The sequence below is a fragment of the Hyla sarda genome, chromosome 4 (assembly GCF_029499605.1).
Source record: "Hyla sarda isolate aHylSar1 chromosome 4, aHylSar1.hap1, whole genome shotgun sequence".
Taxonomy (NCBI): domain Eukaryota; kingdom Metazoa; phylum Chordata; class Amphibia; order Anura; family Hylidae; genus Hyla; species Hyla sarda.
Window position 1 is genome coordinate 267310008 of NC_079192.1, and position 24013 is coordinate 267334020.

Below are 24013 nucleotides of genomic sequence, written 5' to 3' on the forward strand. Positions count from 1 at the left end.
AGCACCACATCTCGATCATTACAGTTCAATAGCCGGGCAAGGAATGGTCTCTGTGGCGCCACGAGGACAGGGGGCCGGGCAGGAACCCTGTGGGCCCTTTCTACTGCGAAGGTGGCCGAGAATGGAGCATCCGGAAACAGGTCTCGGAGCCACTTTTCCATGAAGGTGCTAGGATTTTGGCCTTCGGCCCGCTCCAGTAGACCGATCACTCGCAGTTCCACATGTGATCTAAAGGCTGCCAGGGATTCAGGTACCTACCTTGTCTTCAACTGTGGAGATGCCCCTTTCAGCCTCAGAGACCCTGTCCCTCAGTGTCTGCAGGTCGTGACACAGCAATCCTACATCTACTTTCAGTTCCACCAGCTTGCCCGTGAGAGAGGTGTTGGAAGCCTGGATAGCAGACAGGAGCAGTTCACTCACTTCCTTAAGGGTAAGCATCTCCAGGTCCTCAGAGCCCCAGGCTGTGGTTTTCTGCTTGAGCCGGAGAAGAGCGCGCTGCACTAGGGCCGGCGCCATTTTGTCTGTCGGCCCGGGCAAACTCTTTTAGCTTCTCAGCAGCAGATTTATCCGAATGTCGGGCTGGATCCAGTTTAGGGGTCATCTTCCCTGCTTTGACCTTATTTCTGGTGGTCCGGTAAGCCAGGATTTGCAATTAGGATGATAAATTAGCAGGCTCGGAGCGGGAGCACTCACAGCATGCGACCGCTCATACCAAACGCCAGGCCAGGACCCCCAACATTCCTCAGTTTATGACAAGAATGTCAGTCCCATAGTATTTTAGGAATTTTGCTAAGTAAGTGGTTTTAATAAGACCATTCCATTTTTCCAGTGTAGCCCAGCAGAACTATCAGTACAGCTATGAACTTGAAACCAATTGTGGTTGATACAGAAGGGAAAAAAAATTTAGAAGACCACTCACTGACACCTGTGCAGGTTTAAAGCTTGAATCTCTATTTCAATCCATTAAAAGTTGAACAAGTTGGTGAAACAAAGTAGGAGGATTAGAAGTCACAAGTGTGACGACCATTTTGCATCTCATTTGACTTTTTTAAAAACTTTTGAAAAAACGCCAAAGAACCCAACTTGTTCTATGTTTAATGGATTGAAATTAGGATTCGAACTTTTAACCTGCAGAGGTGTTAGGGGGTGCCTGCCTACATGTTTTTCCTCTGTATCAATCATATTTATACAAGTCCACCTGTAGCTCTCTGAACACATTATCCCATTGATATTCTATGGTAATCTGCAGTGACGACCTTTTAGCTACTTCTTGTATATTCTGATAATATCGCTTGCATCTCATGATCAAATGCAAAACAAGTAATGCAACAGCCTTGTATGAGACTTTAGTAAGTACAATTTTCTACAGAGGAGTTTTTATAATCTGAGGTAAATAAGTGCTAATTTTATTTCAAGAATAAAAAAAAAACAGTGTGTTACTTTATGTATTCCTATGTTTTTACCTTAATTGTTTGTACTAAACCTTTCACTTTTATTCTTGGGGAAGGCAATAGTCCGCAGGGAATAGCGATATCCTGTGCAACAATCTTAGTATGAAAAGTCTGTTCTTGCTGCGCCCGCTTGTTCCTCCGGTTAGATACCTTCAAAGTATATTTTTGGCATGTTATAGATAGCAGAATAGATGGTTAGGACTGCAGAGAGACTGCAAAAAATATATAACTTGCAAAAAATATGCTTTGAAGGAATCTAACCGGAGGAAGAATAGGGCGCAGCAGGAACGTCATGACATCACGGCCACGCCTCTCATGATGTCACAATGCACAATGCAAGTCTATGGGAGGGGGCTTGATGACCAGAGACTTTCATTGAGGGGGTGTGGCATGAAGTCACGAGGGGGCGTGGGCGAGACGTCACGACCCCCGCTGGCCCCTCCAAGCATTCAGAACAAAATGTTCCGAATGTTGGGCAGCTGAGTACCTCTTTAAGGCTAACCCCTTAAGAACCAGGTCCATTTGGCCTTAAAGGGTTACTCCGCGCTAACCAGCGTCCAGGACATTCAGTTCCGAACACTGTATGCGGGCTTCCACGTTCACAACCCCCTCCCCCACGTGACGTCACGCCCCCTCAATGCAAGTCTACGGGAGTAGGCATGATGGCCGTCGAGCCCCCTTCCCATAGACTTTAATTGAGGGGGCAGGCCGTGACATCACGAAGGGTAGGGCGTGAATATGGAAGCCCACACACAGTGTTGGGAACTCAATTTTCCGGACTCTGGGGAGCTGAGTAACCCTTTAAAGGGGTACTCCGGAGGAAAACAAAAAATTTTAAGATCAACTGGTGCCAGAAAGTTAAACAGATTTGTAAATTACTTCTATTTAAAAATCTTAATCCTTCCAGTACTTATCAGCTGCTGTATGCTCCAGAGGAAGTTGTATTTCTTACTGGAGTTCTTTTCTGTCTGACCACAGTGCTCTCTGCTGACACCTCTGTCCATGTCAGGAACTGTCCAGAGTACAAGCAAATCCCCATAGCAAACCTCTCCTGGCCTGGGCAGTTCCTGATATGGCAGGGATGTGGAATTCCTATCGCCAGATGCCCGGGACATGCAGTTCCGGGCGCCGGGCAGGTGAATTTTTCCGGCCCTTAGCCCGGCTTCAGGCAAGCAGGGCCGGACCTGACAAGCACGGCGGTGCTCAGAGGGGAGTATGGAGTGGGCTCCGGACTCCTGCCCGCTCCGTACTCTGCAGCCCCCAGATTTCAGTAGCCGGGGGCTGCCTCTAATAGCCAGCATGCGGCGATCACCGCTGCTGGCTATTAACCCTTTAGATCGCCGCTGACAGTGGCGTCTAAAGGGACATGTGAATGCTCCCTGGTGGGCTAGTGGGGTGGATTGCCCCCCCCCCCCCCCCCCCGCAGCGCGACCACGGGGGGTGGGGGTCAATCCACTATAGAGGTAGCCGGAGGGCTTACCTCTGCTTCCCTGGTGTCCCAGCTCTGTCATTGATGGAGCCTGGCTGGACTAGGCTCTATCAATGGATTGCAGACCACACATATCAGTATGAGGAATCTAGTGATTCCTCCTAAAAGTCTAATAAAGTGCTAAAAAAATAAAAAGTTTTAATAAAAGTTTAAAAGACACACATTAACCCCTTCCATGTTAAAAGGTCAAATCACCCCCCTTTTCCTATATAAAAACATGCAAACATAATAAAAATAAACATTTAGTATTGCTGCATGCGCAATTGTACAAACTATTAAAATATAACATTATGTATCCCTTACGGTAAATGACGTAAATGTTAAAAAAATACCAAACCACAGAATTGCAATTTTTATAATATCGCAGGAAAAAAAAGGTAAAAAGCGATTAAAAAGTCAGATCAATACCAAAATGGTACCGATACAAAAAACAGATTATGGCGCAAAAAATTAGCCCTCATACAGCCTGGTATGCAGAAAAATGAATAATAATAAAAAAAAAAAAAAAAAAGCTACAGGGGTCAAAAATGGCAATTAAAAAACTTGAAAAAGTTCAGATTTTTTTTTTTAATTAGTAAAACATGATGAAAACTATACAAATCTGGTATTGCTGTAATCAGGCCGGCCTAAAGTATCAAAACAACATGTAAGCTCAACCACAAGGTAAATGGCGTAGAAAAGAAAACCACCAAATTTTCAAAATTATCTTTTACCATTTCAATTTCACTTCACCGATTATATATTTGTTTGGTTCGGAGGATATGTTATTGAAAAATGTAAAGGTATCATTATAGTTGATAGTTGTGGCTATTATAGGGCGAGGAGGAAAAAATTAGAGTGTAAAAGCGAAAATTGGCCCGGACAAGTGGATCGTCATGAGGGACAAGTAGATTTTGCTCAGTTTTAATCCCGGGGACAAGTAGTTTTTTATAAAATTTCCACACACCTGTATGGACAGAGGTGTCAGCAGAGAGCATTGTGGTCAGACTGAAAAGAACTCCAGAACGAAATACAACTTGGAACATACAGCAACTGATAAGTACTAGAAGGATTAAGATTTTTTAAATGGAAGTAATTCACAAATATTTAACTTTCTGGCACCAGTTGATTTAAAAAAAAAATAGTTTTCCACCGGAGTATTGTTATACATTAACCCCTTAAGGACGCAGGGTTTTTCAGTTTTTGCACTTTCGTTTTTTCCTCCTCACCTTTTAAAAATCATAACCCTTTCAATTTTCCACCTAAAAATCCATATGAGGGCTTATTTTTTGAGCCACCAATTCTACTTTGCAGTGACATTAGTCATTTTACCCAAAAATTCACGGCGAAACGGAAAAAAAAAATCATTGCGCGACAAAATCGAAGAAAAAATGCAATTTTGTAACTTTTGGGGGCTTCCGTTTCTACGTAGTGCATATTTCGGTAAAAATGACACATTATTCTGTAGGTCCATAAGGTTAAAATGATACCCTACTTACATAGGTTCCATTTTGTCATACTTCTGGAAAAAATCATAACTACATGCAGGAAAACGTATACGTTTAAAAATGTCATCTTCTGACCCCTATAACTTTTATTTTTCCACGTACAGGGCGGTATGAGGACTATTTCTTTGCGCCGTGATCTGAAGTTTTTATCAGTACCATTTTTGTTTTGATCGGACTTTTTGATCACTTTTTATTCATTTTTTAACGGTATAAAAAGTGAACAAAAATACGCTTTTTTGGACTTTGGAATTTTTTTACGTGTACGCCATTGATCGTGCGGTTTAATTAACAATATATTTTTTGGACATTTACGCACGTGGCGATAAAACATATGTATTTTTATTTACACTGTTTTTTTTATGGGAAAAGGAGGGTGATTCAAACTTTTATTAGGGAAGGGGTTAAATGACCTTTATTAACACTTTTTTTTTACTTTTTTTTTTGCAGTGTTATAGGTCCCATAGGGACCTATAACACTGCACACACTGATCTCTCATGCTGAACACTGGCGTGTATTAACACTAGAGATGAGCGAACTTACAGTAAATTCGATTCGTCACGAACTTCTCGGCTCGGCAGTTGATGACTTCTGCATAAATGAGTTCAGCTTTCAGGTGCTCCGGTGGGCTGGAAAAGGTGGATACAGTCCTGGGAAAGAGTCTCCTAGGACTGTATCCACCTTTTCCAGCCCACGGGAGCACCTGAAAGCTGAACTCATTTATGCAGGAAAAGTAATCAACTGCCGAGCCGAGAAGTTCGTGACAAATCGAATTTACTGTAAGTTCGCTCATCTCTAATTAACACGCCTGTGATCGGTGTTATCGACGCTTGACTGCTCCTGCCTGGATCTCAGGCACGGAGCAGTCATTCGTCGATCGTACACCGAGGAGGCAGGTAAGGTCCCTCCCGGTGTCCTGTAAGCTGTTCAGGACGCCGCGATTTCACCACGGCGGTCCCGAACAGCCCGACTGAGCAGCCGGGTTACTTTCACTTTAGATGCCGCGGTCAGCTTTGATCGTCGCGTCTGAAGGGTTAATACAGGGCATCACCGCGATCGGTGATGTCCTGTATTAGCTGCGGGTCCCGGCCGTTGATAGCCGCCGGGACCGACCCAACATGACGCGGGGACATCGCGTGACCCCGCGGCATATCGCGGGAGCCGGCGGAGGACGTAAATATACGTCCTTCGTCGTTAAGGGGTTAATAACTCTGGGATGCTTTTACTTATAAATTTGATTTCGAGATAGTTTTTTCGTGACATATTCTACTTTATGTTAGTGGTGAATTTTTGTCGATACTTGCATCATTTGTTTTTGAAAAATTCCAAAATTTTTGGAAAATTTAGAAAATTTAGCATTTTTCTAACTTTGAAGCTCTCTGCTTGTAAGGAAAAGGGATATTCCAAATAAATTACATATTGATTCACATATACAATATGTCTACTTTATGTTTGCATCATAAAATTTACATGTTTTCACTTTTTGAAGACATCAGAGGGCTTCAAAATATAGCAGCAATTTTCCAATTTTTCATGAAAATTTCTAAATCAGAATTTTTCAGGGACTAGTTAAGTTCTGAAGTGAATATGAGGGTCTTTATGTAGGAAATCTACAATGGACCCCATTTTGAAAACTGCAACCCTCAAAGTATTCAAAATGACATTCAGAAAGTTTGTTAACCCTTTAGGTGTTTCACAGGAATAGCAGCAAAATGGAAGAGAAAAAAATCAAAATCTCCATTTTTTACACTAACATGTTATTGTAGCCCCATTTTTTTCATTTTTGCAAGGGGTAAAAGGTCAAAAGGCTCCCCAAAACTTGTAATTAATTTTCTCTCAAGTAAGGAAATACCTCATATGTGGATGTGGGTGCATTAGAGGGCTCAGAAGGGAAGGAGAGACAATGGGATTTTGGAGAGTGAATTTTGCTGAAATGGTTTTTGGGGGGCATTTAGGAAGCCCCTATGGTGCCAGAACAGTAAATAAAAAAAAACACACAGCACACTATTTTGGAAACTACACCCCTCAAGGAATGTAACAAGGGGTAAATTGAGTTTTAACACCCCACAGGTGATTGACGAACTTTCGTTATAGTGGGACGTAAAAATAAAAAAATACATTCCAATAAATGCTGTTACCCCAAATTTTTTCATTTTCACAAGGGGTGACAGGAGAAAAAGCCCCCCAAAATTTGTAACCCCATTTCTCTTGAGTAAGGAAATACTTCATATGTGGATGCACGAGAGGGCTCAGAAGGGAAGGAGCGATATTGGGCTTTTGAGAGCGAATTTTGCTGAAATGGTTTTTGGGGGCATGTCGCATTTAGGAAGCCCCCATGATGCCAGAACAGTAAAAAAAAAAAAAAAACACATGGCACACTATTTAGGGAAGTACTCCCCTCAAGGAATGTAACAAGGGATAAAGTGAGCCTTAACACCCCACAGGTGATTGACAAACTTTCGTTGTTCAGTGTTATCGGCGATCTTCTGCTCTGGTCTGCTCAATCAGACCAGAGCAGAAGACCCCAGGAGACGGACGGAGGCAGGTGAGAGGACCTCCGTCTGCTATTACAGATGATCGGATCCCCGTGGCAGCGATGCGATCATCCATTTTTCTGACCGCACTGTCGCAGATGCCGTGATCTGTATTGAGCACAGCTTCTGAGGGGTTCATGGCGGACATCGGCGCAATTGCTGATGTCCACCATTACCGGTGGAACGCTGGCTGCTAATAGCAGCCGAGGCCTGCAGCGCATGACGTGAGCACCGATTCGGTGCTCACGGTCATGTCCATGACGTAAATGTATGTCATGGTGCGTTAAGTACCACCGCACCATGACTTACATTTACGTCCGTTGTCGTTAAGGGGTTAAAAAACTGGAATACATAAAGTAACACACTGGCTTTTCTTTCTTGACATAAAATTAAGCACTTTTTACCCTCAAATCGTAGCAACTCCCCTGTAGAACATTGTACTTAAGTCTCATACAGCGCTGATTCTTTATATTAATTTACTGTACACGTTAGAGAGGTGAACAGGGTCCCACTCCTTTAGCATATGGCTGCAGTATAGAGCAACAGTATCAAATAACCACTAAATTCCATTTTCTGCACCGGTGTCCTACACCGCATTTACAAAGTTACACAACATGAGATACAATCTGTAAAACAATCAGGGTCTATTCACACGTACAGTATTCTGTGCAGATTTGATGCGCAGTATTTTTCTGCTGCAGATTTCAATGTAAACTGAATGACTTCATCAAATCTGCACAGAATACTGTAAATGTGAATAGACCCTCAAAGTGAATAAACTAATTGTTGTGTGACAATATTTGGGGATGGCACATGTCAAAAAATACCTATTAAACTTCTGTAATCCCTTAGCCGTGAATTGCGCTTTTCTTGCTCTTCACTAACGGATTTCCACTGCAGTTTCATTCGAAAATATTCATCTCTGGGGGAAGAAAAGAATTTGTGCAGACAACAATTAAAATAATTATCGTAGAAATGCTATTGCCAACTATATCTAACAATAACATTTCCAAAATACGTTTGCTCAACTAGAGACTGCCACATTAGACCTGAACACGTTTATTGAAGATAAATTGTATTATCAGTTTACACTGTTCTCTCCTTGAAGATACTGAAAATAAAACAATAGACAATGCCATGAAATGGCACTTTAATTACAATGTGGAATTGAGGCCTAATAAAAATGTCAAGTGAAAAAGATTACTCCCCATCTTTGTTATACAGCACCAATGACGGGAAAAAAGGTTAATGGAATTAAGTGAGAAACTGGAGGTTTTATTCTACTTCAAATGACTTTCTCTTGTTTCCTATCTGATCACCCTGTCCAGTGCTGAATAAAACTATTTAATGCAATGAGCCATAAATGTAGAGAAGGTCTGTCTACCCACAATATGAAGAATATACACATTTAGGATGTGGAAGCAATGCCAGAGTAGCCCTTTTTATGCATTGAATATAACTGATAAGCCAAAACTTTCCTAGGTAGAGAAAGATGACATTAAAGCAAAGGGAGCTGGCGAATGAAGCAGCTAACTTTCAATTTCTTTATCTAACTAACTAAAGAATAAATTAAACATTTTAACAGCATCCTATTGGCAACAATGACAAATAATTGTCTGATGCGATCAGGAAAAACCAGACAGCCTTTTTTTCTTCTGCAGAATCCTGAAGCTTGGAGAATTGAATCACATTCAGTTGCACGGATGAGGGGCTGAAGTGAGGCCAATCATTAAAGGCCTGTGGGGGCACACTGACCTTTAAAACATTTTATTTTATTTTTTTTAAATCAATTGGTGCCAGAAAGTTAAACAGATTTGTAAATTACTTCTATTTAAAAAAAAAAAAATCTTAATTCTTACAGTACTTATCAGCTGCTGTATGCTCCAGAGGAAGTCCTTTTCTTTTTTATTTCCTTTCTGTCTGACCACAATGCTCTCTGCTGACACCTCTGTCCATGTCAGGAACTGTCCAGAGCAGGATAGGTTTGCTATGGGGATTTGCTCCTACTCTGTACAGTTCCTGACATGGACAGAGGTGTCAGCAGAGAGCACTGTGGTCAGATAGAAAGGTAATTCAGAAAGAAAAGAACTTTCTCTGGAACATATAGCAGCTGATAAGTACTGGAAGGGTTAAGATTTTTAAATTGAAGTAATTTACAAATCTGTTCAACTTTCTGGCACCAGTTAAAAAATAAATAAATAAATAAAAAGTTTTCCAGTGGAGTACCCCTTTAAGTGGTTTAGCTCCCCACTACTTTACCTCCGTCTAAAATCGAAATCTGCATTTTGAATAAAATGATGGCTCTAAACATGCCCATACTTCCCCAAATCTTCAGAAATTGCTCCACGCATCCCTATACTATATCAGATATCTCTCCAGTTGGGAGGTGGATGTGTTCTTTTTTACGGCTTTCACAGTACTGTCAAACTGACATGTTATAATCATTCTTTCGGTCAGTATGATTACAGTGATATACAATATATATGTTTTTATTTTACTAGTTTGGTTTTTTTTTTATACGTATAACTTATTTTCTTTGCTCAATGATCTATAGTTTATATTGGTATTTTCTGTAGATCTGACTTTTTTTATTCAATTTTTATCTGGGATTCTGAATATTTTAATAGTTTGTACAATTCCCTAACAGAGATACAAAAAATAGGTTTTTATTTTATTACATTTTATTATTATTTATGGGAAAGGGAAAGGGGGGGGGGGTCAGGGATGATTTGCATTTTTATTATGGAAGGGGTTTATTTATATTTATTGATTTATATAGACCGCTGGGACCCCAACACGTCCCTGCCACACACCGCCCTCCCGTGCAATCCCCCGTACAGGGCCCCCCAACTGAGCTGCTGTGTGTGCCGTTTCACACATACAGCAGTTCAGCTGGTACAAACACGCCCCCTCCATTAATCTCTATGGGAAAGGCGGAGACACAGGAACGCTACATAGAAATGAATGGAGGGGGTGTGCTTGTACCAGCTGACCTACTGGGTACGAAATGCGCTCCAGAAGCGCTGAGCTGGGGCCCTGCACGGGAGATTGCGGGGGTCCAAGCAGTTGGACCATCAGCGATCAGACATTTATTCCCTATGCACAGGGTAGGGGATACATTTATTACCACTGGACTTCTTTCTTCTTTAACGGCGCATGACAGATGAGACCTTAAGAATGCTGCATTTTAAAGATTACATTTTTTGTATTTTTGTTTGTTTTTCTACCCCAATTTTTTATTTTTTTTATGCTGGACACATATGGCTTTAAAATTATTTAAGGTTGGAGCAGCATGCAGATATCAATTCATTCGGTAGTTTTAGTTTTTTCCGTGTTATATTTTAATGCGGTTTAATAGTTCAGTAATATTTTTCCCCCTGACATCTGCTGCGAGGGAAGAGTCAGGAGGGCCCTCCAAGGTTGTCAATTGGTCCCACCAAAACATTTTTTTAATATGTATGGCCAGCTTTACTCCTATATTTTAAGACTGCACCATGACATTTGATTACTGTTATATAATACACTATTATAAAGTGCACTCCCTCTAACATTTCAGGTGGTAAGAGCAAAAACCTAAACTGACCTTTATTGCCTCTCCACCACAGCTGTTATCCTGGAGCTTCTGTCCTGATATGCAACACTTACAGGTTTATGCAGATTGTGACATATTGGGCCTAAGTACCAGGAAGAAGGCTGGGGCTCAGTATGTCACATTGCCACTCAGCCAATCACTGGTTGAGACAGGATACCACTACAGCCAGTGATATGCTGAGCTGCTCCGTGACCAATTGAGCCCCGGAACCAGGAAGAGGATCACATCAGAGGTCAAGAACTGGAGGAATCGGGGAGGGCAAGAGGTAAATAAAGATTTGTTGTTTAATGCAGGCTGTCTGGGGATATTTAAAAAAAATAAAATGCTTTTTGCTGGATAACAACTTTAAAGGGGTGAAGGAATTGGAGTGCTTGGTTCCCCTGGCCTTGAAAAAGTATTGGTAGAACTTAAAACAACATAGGATGGATGTGTGTAGCAAATACTGCATCTGCACTGTGATGTACTAAAACTAAAATAAATGGAATATTTTTAACACATGTGAATGTCACTTCATCTTATCTTTCTTATGAATTAAAGAGGAAAACAAATCAGAACGCCTGGTTCTATTATAACCCCAGCAATTTTATCAGGCCACAGTCACAGCCACTTATCATTGGTGGTAATATGGTACAGGGCTCTAAAAAGCTTGGTAATAATTTCACATACCTAGGACTAACGCATTTCATTTGTGACAGCCATTTGTTTTTAGTAACAAAACTACATTTTATACTTCAATGTGTCTGGAAAAGAATGTTGTGATGTCTGGGACATAAACAGGTGAAGCAAGAGAAAATAGGCTGAAAGATAGCTCATATGTAATTTTCTATTCTTAGCCATCAACACTCCAATAAAGCAATTTTAAGTGCTCCAAAAATACAGTAAAGCTTTGAGAAGTATTACACTTGCCTGGATCAGCTTTACAATGGCCGTCATTTCCAAAGAACTGCTAGTGTTAATCTCAAGCTATTTTCTGTCATGTTATGTAAGAAAAAAAATATTTGGGAAAGAATCTCCATCTTTTCAAGTGAGTAAAGTCTGCTTAATCAGATGTGATGAGCAGAAGAGATGGGCGTAATGGAGAGAGAGCAACACAGTAAGCAAGAAGGCAGCTTACCGCCCTGAAGCAAACAAACTTAGCAGAAAGAGTCTTGCAGAAACAAATGCAGCATGCATGTACATCAAGCAGGGTAACAGAGCGCAAGGTAAACAGAACGGTGACACAGACGCTCTCCCCACCTTACCATAACATTCTGCAATACATTACGCTACACTGCCTCAAAATTACATTACTCAGTGCACATGTTAAAGACAGGTCACAGGCTCGGCCGCAATAAAGTACAGAATTTGCATTCCTATTACAGTAAAATGTCTCTTAAGGGCTCATTAACAAAACCTTAGATATACAAGCATGGAACGAAACGGAGACAGGTTTTCTAAGCGAGTGCACAAATGGAGCCCCATAGGCATGAATTCTGCAGGTGAAGCTGAAAGAAGAGTAGCATAGTCTACTCAGTCTTTTTAGTTATTGGCCATGACCAGTCTCATGCAGTACCAATGGTGGCAAGACAGAACAACTTCTCAGTGAGTTCTGTTGAACTTTAGACTGCAATGTGGTACATCTATACAGTCATATTATGAATGTTTCATGAAAAACAATTTTGGACATGTTGCTTAGAAATGTCAAAAGTTGTTGAATGCACCGGGTCTCCTGAGACCTGCTGTGATAATGAGATATAAGCTGGGGAAGCAAGCGGCATTGAGCTAAACTCCCCGGCCAGCTGGGAGATTCAACCTTCATAGACCAGTCTGTCCAGAGAAAAGGTGGGATCAGGCCATTCGGGGAGTGGAGCCTTCTCCCCAGGTTATATATCACAATTGTAGCGAGTCTTAGGAATGAGACCCAATGCGATTGACACATTTTAACATATTTGGGCAACATGCCAACCGTTGTTTTCATGACAGTAACGCTTTAAATAACTTTGGCCTAGACATCCAAGTATGTTCTTCTGAGACACTTTCATTTCTAATGATACAACAGTAGGTAGTATCTGTGTGTGTTTACTTTGAGAGGAGGTTAGCAGTTTACGAAGGTTCTGTTCACACCTCCATTGTGACAGAAACCATGCCGCAGCAATAGACCCATTAAATGATGAACTACCACTGCTCCCGATGGACTACAATGACAAGCAATGGGGTATTTTTTTTTAGGAATTTTATCTCTGTCAAATCTAACAATGCTACTGTACAGAACATGAGACAGGTAACATGTTGTGTGAAACAGTCCCTAATGCAACCGGAAGGTGTCAGTTCTTGTGCATAGGTTTTAATAATCATAATAGGACTCCTCAGGTGTCTGTCTTGTAAACTGTTTAATCAAATATGCTTTCTGCCTCTCCACAGCCAATATCAGATCAGGAACGAGTGCAAGTATAAAGTGATATTTGGCAGCCTGCATTTGGCAGCCTACAATGAGAAAGATTCCCCAATTTCATGGTTACTCACGCTTTTCTTTTTTGTAGTTGAGCTCGCTCTTCTCTAGTGCTGTCCCAAGGAAAATAACCAAGCAAGTACTTCCAAGCTTCCTTTCTCAAAGCATGGCAGAGTCCCTGCAGAAATCAATTTAATTCGAGTAAGAATTTATTCTCCCAAAAATAAAAATAGCATTGGTAAAGGGTCAGTGCAGCTTTCCTATCACAGTGTACAAATAACAGATATAATGCTACATCAGACTCCAAGAAAATCAGTTATAGCGGTATAATCCATGAAAGCCTGCACTACTAAGGACAACATTTCATAATTTTGTGTTTCCTTTTTTTTTTCTCTCGTCAACTTGGAGTTGATGTCTAGAGCATTTCAGACAGATTACCGCTGGCTTGGATGCAAAGGCTGCAGCGCACATCAGAGTGTGTCCATGTGGTAAAGCGATTACAAGGACTGCTTTGTGATAAAAGGAGGTCAATAAGAACAGAATTCTAACAGTTTACGATTGACATTTTGGATGGAATAAAAGCACATCATGCTGTATTTGTAAAACGGACCAAATGGATTTCTGGGAAAAACACATTTACCGACTCCAGTGATTATGATTACCTTATCGCTATCAAATACAGAACTATTGCGCTTATCAAACTTAAAGAACGGCTGTCAGATACAAAGGCAAATAGCCCCTACAAAAAGCAATGTACTGAGCAGTAGAGACAAATTAAATATAGACAAGAAACAAAATATTAGCGGAAATAAAAATGAGGAGCATTAAATCCAACTTAAAGGAGTACTCCGGCGCGCACTTTTTTCATGTTATCCCATCCAGGCTGCAAAATAAAAGAAAACACACTTTCTCTTACCTGCCAACGAGCCCCCGGAGCTCCGGTACACTCCGGTACAGGTGTTCGGTCCCCGGGCTGTATTCTTCTTACTTGCGGTTAGCCCGGCACGTCACACGGAGCTTCAGCCTATCACTGGCCGAGGCGGGACATCGCTACGGCCAGTGATAGGCTGAAGCTCCGTGTGACGTGCCGGGCTAACCGGAAGTAAGAAGAATACAGCCCGGGGACCGAACACCTGTACCGGAGCTCCGGGGGCTCGTTGGCAGGTAAGATAAAGTGTGTTTTCTTTTATTTTGCAGCCCGGACAGGATAACATGAAAAAAGTGTACACCGGAGTACTCCTTTAAAGAAAAGGAGAAGATCTTGACAAGTCCATGTTGAGCGTCAAAAGCAATATAGTGCGTCAATTCCCACAGCACATACTACTGCATGTAAAAATATCCAGCCATGCAAAATTAACCAAAGACTAAGATGAAAAATATAATAAATCAGTGAAAATCGTAATCCTGGTAGGCCAGTTGGTCCAGGGCCACCAAGGGGTAGGATGCAGCGGTGGGGGCCTTGGTAACACTAGCCTTCTGGGGATTAAAGGGGTATCTCACTTAAGATAAATATATTTTTACACATTTTTTGGCCCTCTAGATCTATATAAGCAATTATTCATTTGCTCATACAGAGCAATGTAATACTATAGTACTACATAGATTCATTAGATTGACACACTATTGATAGACCCTGCTATAGGTAGGCTGTAGAAATAGATTGGTCACTGCAGACACAGAGCTACTGCATTACCAATGACCTGCGCTGCTAGTGTTTAAATGCATCTGTCAGCATAGACAGCAGCAGGTAAACTGTTAACACAGTCAAAAACGGAAGGCGCTCTGTGATGGCTATTAGCAGCAGGGGAGCCGCTGGGTATAGAGAGAACCAGACTTCTAATCCCTCCCTGTACCTCATTAACAACCTCATGAGGTAACTGAATGTCACACAGAGTTAAGGGTTAAACTAACCAGGCTATGAGATGTAATGGAAATCCTTTATGAATGCACAGTTGTGTTGTGTGATCAAACATTTCTAAGCCCTGTTTTGTGGTACAACACATGCGCTGACTCTCTGGCTTATGTCAATATAGCTGGTTCTAGTATATTAGGGAGTGGGCGATTATATGCAGTTTTAGCGCAGACAGTTTACACTATGGCCCTCATTTACTATTGCAAACCCAACATGTTTTGTCGGGTTGTGCGCCAGTTTCGGGCGCATTGCGCCTGAAATTCTGTCTGCGCCTGAAATTGTGCCTGAATTGAAAAAACCCCAACTAACTCTCTATTTTGCTAATAAAAAGGAGGCGTGGTCACAGAAAAGGGGCGTGTTCCCGACATTTTCACAAAATCCCAACATATTTACTTAAGCTTCCACAGAAAATGTGGTGGATTTCAGCTGAGGAAAACCCTGCCGGTCAGAGCAAGTGTGAAAAAAGAAAAGTGTAGGGAAAGTGGAAACTGTAGGGAAACCTTAGTAAATACCGTGGGAAAAAAATTGTAGGGAATTAAAACCCACAAAGAAACTACACTCCACTCTTAGTAAATAAGGGCCCATGTGTGTGCAAGCACAGCGCACACTTCCTAAAGCTGGCTTAATAGTTCATGCTATATTTCCCTACTACCTGTGTGATGATATACACTGCTTGCTCAATATGCACTTTTATACTCTATGAAATTCAAGATGACTGTTGCACTTTGGTTTAATCTATGCATCGCACTTTGCTTTTTCTGCATTACTTTTATAGTTAGGATGTTGACCTGACAGGTTTACTGACCTTGCCTATTATAAAAAAAAACATGACGATCCGAGGCCACTTTAAAGGGATATTACAGTAGCAAAAAATTGTTTCTAAATAAATAAAAGAAAAAAAGAAAAAAAAAAAAAAAACCATACTAATATAGTGTAGTAACAAATTGTACTGGCTTCAGCCTTCGGCCTGATTTACCCTTGACAGGTAGTTGTCCTTTCATGTTCAGTGTGGTATTGTCTCTATTTCCCCAGCTCCACCCTCTATCCCAAGACAATGCCTCATTGCTGTGTAGAGCAATGTAAGGCTGTATTCACATTATGTTTAGGCACTACTGCTGCCGGGTCCAGCTGGGAAATTTCAAAACCGGGAGCGACGCCGAAACCCATTCACTTTAATGAGCCGAACGGAGTCAGATAGTGACTCCGGCCGGCTCATTTTTGCCCCATATCAGGTTTTGTGACCGGACCTAAAACCGTGGCATACTACAGTTTTAGGTCAGATGACAAAACCGGATACAGGTATTCCTTTGCCTTCCAAGAGCCATACATTTTTTATTTTTCCATTGACATACTCATATAAAAGGTTTATTGTTGCAGAACAAGTTATTCTAAAACACATTCTCCTACCATATCACAAGGACAAGTAATATGGGGGTTAAATGAGGAAAAAAATAATTTTTTGATGGAAGGCTTTGAGTCATAATAATAATAAAAAGGACATTTTGGGGGACATTTATCAAACTGTTTATACGGCCTATACTTGTCTCTCAGAAATTCTCAGTCTTTTTAGTTGAGTTGAGTTTTGCTTTAGAGTCCTTCTCTGCAGAAATAGTATAGTGGTCTACAATAGAGCTTATAATGCAGTGGTCAGGAATTTATCTACTAATACTTTTATTCTCAAAAAAGTTGCATCAACGGAAAATACACCAAAATAGCAGACCCAGCGGAAATCCAAATCTAAAAATAGTTATTAGGAAGCCTTTTAGCAATTTTTGGGACGTACAAGGTGACACAGTGCAGTTTACGTTTCAAATGACATTTTAGATTTAATCTAAAAGGTAATCTAATCTAATATATAAAATTCTGAAATAATACAATTTAATCCTAACGATCCATGATTTTTTTAATCATTTTTAATATTCTTGTAGATGCCTGATGCTAATTTTTGGTTTTGATTTTTCTAGTTTTGGTCTAGTTTTGGTTTAGATTTTTTAGTGCTTTAATTTTGCATTTGCGGCTGATTAGAAGAAAACGTATGAATTTACACCATGCACATGGTGCAATTTAGTCTCTCTGGAGATTTCTGAAAACACGTATATAGTGGAAGCGTAGTGCAGTTTCCCATGGCAACCAGATTCCTTCTTTATTTAAATTTTGTTGATCCCTGCGAAAAAAATGAAAAAGCGATCTGATTGGTTGCTCTGGTCACTGCACCACTCTTCCTTTACATATGTTTTCATCAATCTTCCCCTTCTGATTTCCACGACACTATGCTGCTGAATAATGACTGTGCCTAAGGCTATATTCTCACAACGGAATGTCCACACAGTGAATCTCTAAGCGCACATTCTGTACAGTGTGTGCGCTGGCAGAATATTCTGGCGCTTGAATGCGCTGTCTCATAGACCGTAATGCATTCCGCGAGGCTTCCACACAAAGATCGACCGCCTTCATTCTGTGTGGACACGGACAAAGGAATTTCCATTCAGGAAAGATCTGGCATGAAAATTCACAGTGTGCACTGAGCAGCAGAGTCACGTTGAACTAAAGGTGACTCTGCTGCAGCGGAATCTCCGTGCCAATTTCCTGTCCGAAATTTGGAATTGAATTTCCATGATGTGAACCTAGCCTAGGATTCTGGCCTAATAACCACATAGATGATCCTCCTTTTGAACTTAGACTAACAGGGTTGAGGGCATAGAGCAGTGTTACTCAATTTATTTTAGCTAATTGTCTCAGTCTGTGCAACTTTTGTGAGACTTTTCTGGTCTAAAGTGCTGCAGAGAATAGACACTATAGTCCAATAGCAAAGTTTACTAAACGCTGTGCGACGTTTCATAAATTTCATGTACAATAGACCCATGCTCAGAGACTATTCTCATCTAAAGTACTGCGGAGAAAAGGCAATGATGGTAAATCTCCCCCATTGACTTTATTTTGACAGTCAGTACCGATTACAAAAATACCAAATTGTTTTTGTTATGTTTATTACTTAACACATAAAAAAAATTATAAAAATAAATAATTGTTGTGAAATGCATTTTAGCTTTTTCCCCTTCATCTACTGATCTCTGTGAGGGCTCATTTTTGCAGGATTAACTCTACATTTTACTGATACCATTTTGGGTTTTATGACTTTTTATCCCTGTTTTTTTTTTTTTAAGATGCAAGATGACAAAAAAGGGGTACTTTAGAATTTTCAGTATTGTGGGGAGACTAGGTGCTTTGAGTGCACAATTACTTGATCACTTGCACAGTACACTGCAATACTTATCTACTGTCATTTTGCAAATATCCTATTACACCGGGCCTCTTGGTGCCTTTGTGGATGTAAGAGGGCTTGGAACCTTCACTAGGCTCCTGACTGCCATGACAACTCAAAACCCGCCAGCATCGCAGGGGGCTGCCTGGGTGATAGGGCAAAGCAATTAGCAGGCTAGGGTCTGTTCTCCACTCCTAGCCACTGAAGGCGGTGTCAGCTGTAGTTAACATCTGACACCTACCATGTATGGAGGAGGCATGATATCATTTTTTCAAACTCTTATTACACTATTGCAGGTGTAATAAAGAAGGAGTTTAGAAAGGCACAGTGCTGGGACTTGCAGATCTCCTAGGGTGCCCAGCCCACAATTTAAAAGTAATACAAATCAACAAAATATAAAACGTCACTTCATCAAGTAAATAAACAGACTGTGCAAGTCAGGAAGACTGTGTCTATGTAAAAAGGTGTTGTGCATACTCTTATGCCCTTGCCTGCAAATGTACATACGTAACACAACAAACATTAGATTAAGACTTAATAACCATATATCTACAATAAGGACAAGTAAAAGTGATTACCAGTTCCTCGTAATTTTTATTGAACATGGTCATTCTGTTGGCCAATAACATTTCATAATAATCACATTCCACGTCTTATATACACATGGCCTTAGCATTCATATAACACTTGACCTTTTTGCTTAATTTGAATCCTTTTCGTCATTTTTAGTAAGGGGTTGTAAAACTATATTGTGGTTTATAATTTTATTTATTACTTAAACAAATTACAATTTTTTGTCCTTCTTAGCCCCATAAGGACACAGCCCATTATGACCTAAACCCTTAAGGACTCAGCCCATTTTGGCTTTAAAGGAAAACTGTCAGCTTGCACCCCCCACCCCCGCACTAACCAGCGGTACTGGCTGACGCTGATCAGTTTGATGCTTACTGTGCCTAGATCCGCCCGACCGTGCTGCCGACATCTTCTTTTTCCCTACTTGCTAATGAAGTGCTAACTGGCACAGGCGGCATTAACTGGCACTGACGTCACCGCCGCCAGCCGCAGCTCCGCCCAGCTCATCAATATTTCTCCCCTCCCTCTTCCCCCCCACTCTGTAATGAAGAGTGAAATGTAGAGGGAAGGGAGGAATATTGATGAGCTGCAGCCGGCAGCCCTATAGTCAGAGTGCCAGTTACCCCGCCTGTTCCAGTTAGCACTTCATTAGCATATACAGAAAAACAAAAGATATCGTCCGGGCGGATCCGGGCACGGTAAGCATCAAACTGATCAGCATCCCCCACACTATCATCCAGTACCGCTGGTTAGTGCAGGGGGAGCAAGCTGACAGTTTTCCTTTATATTTTTCTTTTATATTTTCATCCACAGACTAGTATGAGGGCTTTTTTTTTTTGCACAACCAGTTGTCCGTTGTAATGCCATCACTCACTTTACCATAAAATGTATGGTGCAAACAAAAAAATGCTATTTGTGTGGGAAAAGTAAAAAGAAAACCACAATTTTGCTAATTTTTGAAGGTTTCGTTTTCACGCCGTACAATTTGCGGTAAAAATTACGTGTTCTTTATTCTTTGGGTCAATACGATTAAAATGATACCCATGATAACATACTTTTCTATTACTGTTGCGCTTAAAAAAAAAAAAAAAAATCTCAAACTTTTTAACCAAATTAGTATGTTTAAAATACCTCTATTTGGAAGACCTATAACCTTTTCAATTTTTGGTATAAGCGGCAGTATGAGGGCTCATTTTTTGCACTGTGATCTGTACTTTTTATTGTTCCCATATTTGCATATATAAAACTTTTAATACATTTTTTATACATTTTTGGGGGAATAAAATGTTATAAAAAAGCATCAATTTTGGCTTATTTTTTTACCTTCACGCCGTTCACCGTTCGGGTTCATTAACATTATATTTTAATAGTTCGGATATTTACGCACGCGGTGATACCAAATATGTTTATTACATTTTTTTTTTCCACTTTTTGGGGGTGAAATGGGGAAAATGGGACAATTTACATTTTTATTGGGGGAGGGTATTTTTCTAATTTTTTAAAAAGTATTTTTAATGTTATTTTTACACTTTAATAGCCCCCCATAGGGGACTTTTTAATAGCAATCATTCGATTGCCAATACTGTTCAGTGCTATGCATAGGGCATAGCACTGATCAGTGTTATCGATCATCTTCTGCTCTGCTCGATCTCAGACCAGAGCAGAAGACACGTGGATGGCAACGAAGACAGGTGAGGAGACCTCCCTCTGCCATCCTGGAAGATCAGATCACCGCGGCAGCGCTGCGGGCGATCCGATCATCCATTTTAGGGACCACAGCGCTGCAGATGCCATGATCTGTATTGATCATGGCATCCGAGGGGTTAATGGCGGACATCCGTGTGATTGCGGATGTTGGCCATTACCTGCGGGTCCCTGGCTGCTTTCAGCAGCCGGGACCTGCCGCGCATGACCCGAGCATCACTCCGATGCTCGCGGTTATGTATAGGACCTAAATGTACATCCTGGTGTGTTAAGTATCACCTCACCAGGACATACATTTACGTCCTGCATCGTTAAGGGGTTAAAGGGGGTATTCCAGGTTCCGGAAAGATTTGTAAATTACTTCTATAAAAAAAAAATATTAATCCTTCCAGTAATTATCAGCTGCTGAAGTTGAATTGTTCTTTTCTTTTTGTCAACAGTGCTCTCTGCTGACATCTCTGCTTGTCTCAGGAACTGTCCGAAGCATTAGAGGTTTGCTATGGGGATTAGCTTCTACTCTGGAAAGTTCCTGAGACAAGCAGAGGTGTCCGCAGAGAGCACAGTTGTCAGACAGAAAAGAATGACTCAACTTCAGCAGCTACTAACTACTGGAAGGATTAAAGGGGTTATCCACCATAAGGTGATTTTAGTACGTACCTGGCAGACAGTAATGGACATGCTTAGGAAGGATCTGCGCTTGTCTTGGGAGATAAATGGCTGTGTCATGAGATTACCATAACACTGTGGCTAGCTTTTTGTGAACTGGTATTTCCTGTTTGACTTTTCTTCTTTTGACTACAAATCCCTTAATTCCATTTTCCTCCCTCCCACACATCAACCACCCCACCCAGTGAAACATAAATGAGCTCCATCCATTCAAAAGACCTGTGGTTTTCAGGGTGCCTATAGCTGTTGCATTAGTTGCCATTTGATCTCTCTCCCACCAAGCGATTGCTCCACCCATTGAAGCAGACAGGCTCCCTGTCATCAGCTGACTAGTGAGTCAGGTCTCAGCCAAATTGCAACCTGGGAAAAATCTGAGACAACAGTAATTTTGTATGCTGTTAAAAATAAATATTGGGGTGAAAATCACATAAGAATTGTGAGAAACCCGTCACACACAGGTACAGACACTATATTATGAACTACACTAACTTTACAGCCCCTGTAGCATAGTCAAATAAAAAAAAAATCCTGGAATACCCATTTAAGATTTTTTAATAGAAGTAATTTACAAATCTGTTTGAAAAAAAAAAAAAGGACCAGAGCATTTTTTACACATCTGACCACTGTCACTTTAAGCATTTATAACTCTGGGATGCTTTTCCTAATCATTCTGATTCAGAGACAGTTTTTTCGTGATATATTCTACTTTATATTAGTGGTAAATTTTCGTCAATACTTGCATCCTTTCTAGGTGAAAAATTCCAAAATTTCATGAAAAATTTGAAAATTTAGCATTTTTTGAACTTTGAAGCTATCTGCTTGTAAGGAAAATAGACATTCCAAATAAATTATATATTGATTCACAAATACAATATGTCTACTTTATGCTTCCATCATAAAGTAGACATGTTTTTACTTTTGGAGGGCTTCAAAGTTCAGCAGCAATTTTCAAATTTTTCACGAAATTTTCAAAATCTGAATTTTTCAGGGATCAGTTCAGTTTTGAAGTGGATTTGAAGGGCCTTCATATTAGAAATCCCCCATAAATGACCCCATAATAGAAACTGCACCAATCAAAGTATTCAAAATGACATTCAGAAAGTTTGTTAACCCTTTAGGGTTTTTACAGGAATAGCAGCAAAGTAAAAGGAGAAAATTCAAAATCTTCATTTTTTACACTCGCATGTTCTTGTAGACCCAGTTTTTGAATTTTTACAAGGGGTAAAAGGAGAAAAAGTCCTCCAAAATTTGTAACCCGATTTCTATCGAGTAAGGAAATACCTCATATGTGGATGTCAAGTGCCCTGTGGGTGCACTAGTGGGCTCAGAAGGGAAGGAGGGACAATGGGATTTTCAGAGTAAGTTTTGCTGAGGTGGTTTTTGGGGGGCATGTTGCATTTAGGAAGCCCCTATGGTGCAGCAAAAAATAAATAAATAAAACCTACATGGCATACTATTTTGGAAACTACAACCCTCAAGGCACGTAACAAGGGGTACAGTGAGCCTTAACACCCCACAGGTGTTTGACGATTTTTCGTTAAAGTCTGAGGTGTAAATGAATTTTTTTCCCCATATTTACCTTTTTTTTTTTTTTTTTTTTTTTTTTTTACAAAGGGTAATGGGAGAAAACGCCCACCAAAATTGTAAGCCCATTTCTTCCGAGTATGGAAATACCCCTACCGCACAGTCATCTCCAAACTGTGGCCCCCCAGATGTTGCAAAATTACAAATCCCAGCATGCCCAGACAGCAAACTGCTGTGTGGGCATGCTGGGAGTTGTAGTTTTGTAAGATCTAGAGGGCCACAGTTTAGAGACCACTGCACAGTGATCTCTAAACGGTAGTCCTCCAAATATTGCAAAACTACAAATCTCAGCATGCCCAAACAGCTGTTAGGGCATGCTGGGAATTGTAGTTTTGCAACATCTGGAGGGCTACATTTTAGAGACCACTTTCGTAGTCAGCAGGGAGACGATTGCCTATGAGTTGATGATTTAAAGTTTTTTTATATTACGTAAACATATGATGTTTATTGTATATTTACTTGGTACTATGCTTGAAATATACCTAATTGTGGGGTGCAATTTTCCATTTTGTCCAATTGGATTCAAGCTGTAATAGGTATACAATTATGGCAGCCCTGGAGACTTTACCATCTCCGATCATGGCAGGTCTTACCGACTGTATAATACAGCCAGAACCAGGCATGTATGTAGTGGGCTTAGCTGCTGAGCCAGCTCCATACTCCCTTACAGGGGTACTCCAATAACAAGCGTTCGGAAAATTTAGTTCCAAACTCTGTGTGCTCGCTGCGGGGGTCGGCCACGCCCCCTCAATGCAAGTCTATGTGAGGGGGCGTGATGATTGCCACACACCCCACCTATAGATTTGCATTGGTTCCCCCCGCAATGCGCACACAGCGTTAGGAACAAAATTTTCTGAAATCTGGCCAGTGGAGTACCCCTTTAACACCTGCTTGACGTAATAGTATGACAAGAGATGGTAAGGGGTTAAGAAAAGATAAGAGGAGGTAGAGAGGTAGTAAATATAGGCAAAGCGCATCCTAGGGCAACCTGTATGATTAGACAGATGAAACTAACGGCAGACAAGAATAGACTGGTCACTCACCTTGCTGGTTTGTGTGAAGCCACAAGCTTAATGAATGTATCAGGATGGATTCTGCAGTTTCAGGGGCTACCAAGGCCTTCTGGTATCAGCAGAACACATTTCAGCTTAGACACAGTAGCAGACAAGAGGAAGAAACATAACTGGACAGCACTTACCATTGAACAGAATAATAGAAGTAGTTGATAAACATTTAATCCATTTATTGGTCTTACATTTAATGCAAATTGAGAAGCAATTCCCTTTTTCAGTCTTCAGAGATGGTATATTATATCTGTTATACAATCTCTGTG

At 40.7% G+C, this 24013-nt stretch overlaps 1 protein-coding gene across 1 annotated transcript in view; it reads right to left on the bottom strand.

The window, feature by feature from the left end:
- The window catches only part of TBC1D15 (TBC1 domain family member 15), a 114558-nt gene that overhangs the window by 37004 nt on the left and 53541 nt on the right, over window positions 1-24013 (bottom strand). The window contains exons 9-10 of the mRNA XM_056574113.1: window positions 13054-13157; window positions 7787-7881 (exon numbers count right to left, since the gene is read on the bottom strand). Of these exons, the coding sequence (XP_056430088.1) occupies window positions 7787-7881; window positions 13054-13157 (199 nt within the window). The remainder of the gene's footprint in view (window positions 1-7786; window positions 7882-13053; window positions 13158-24013) is intronic.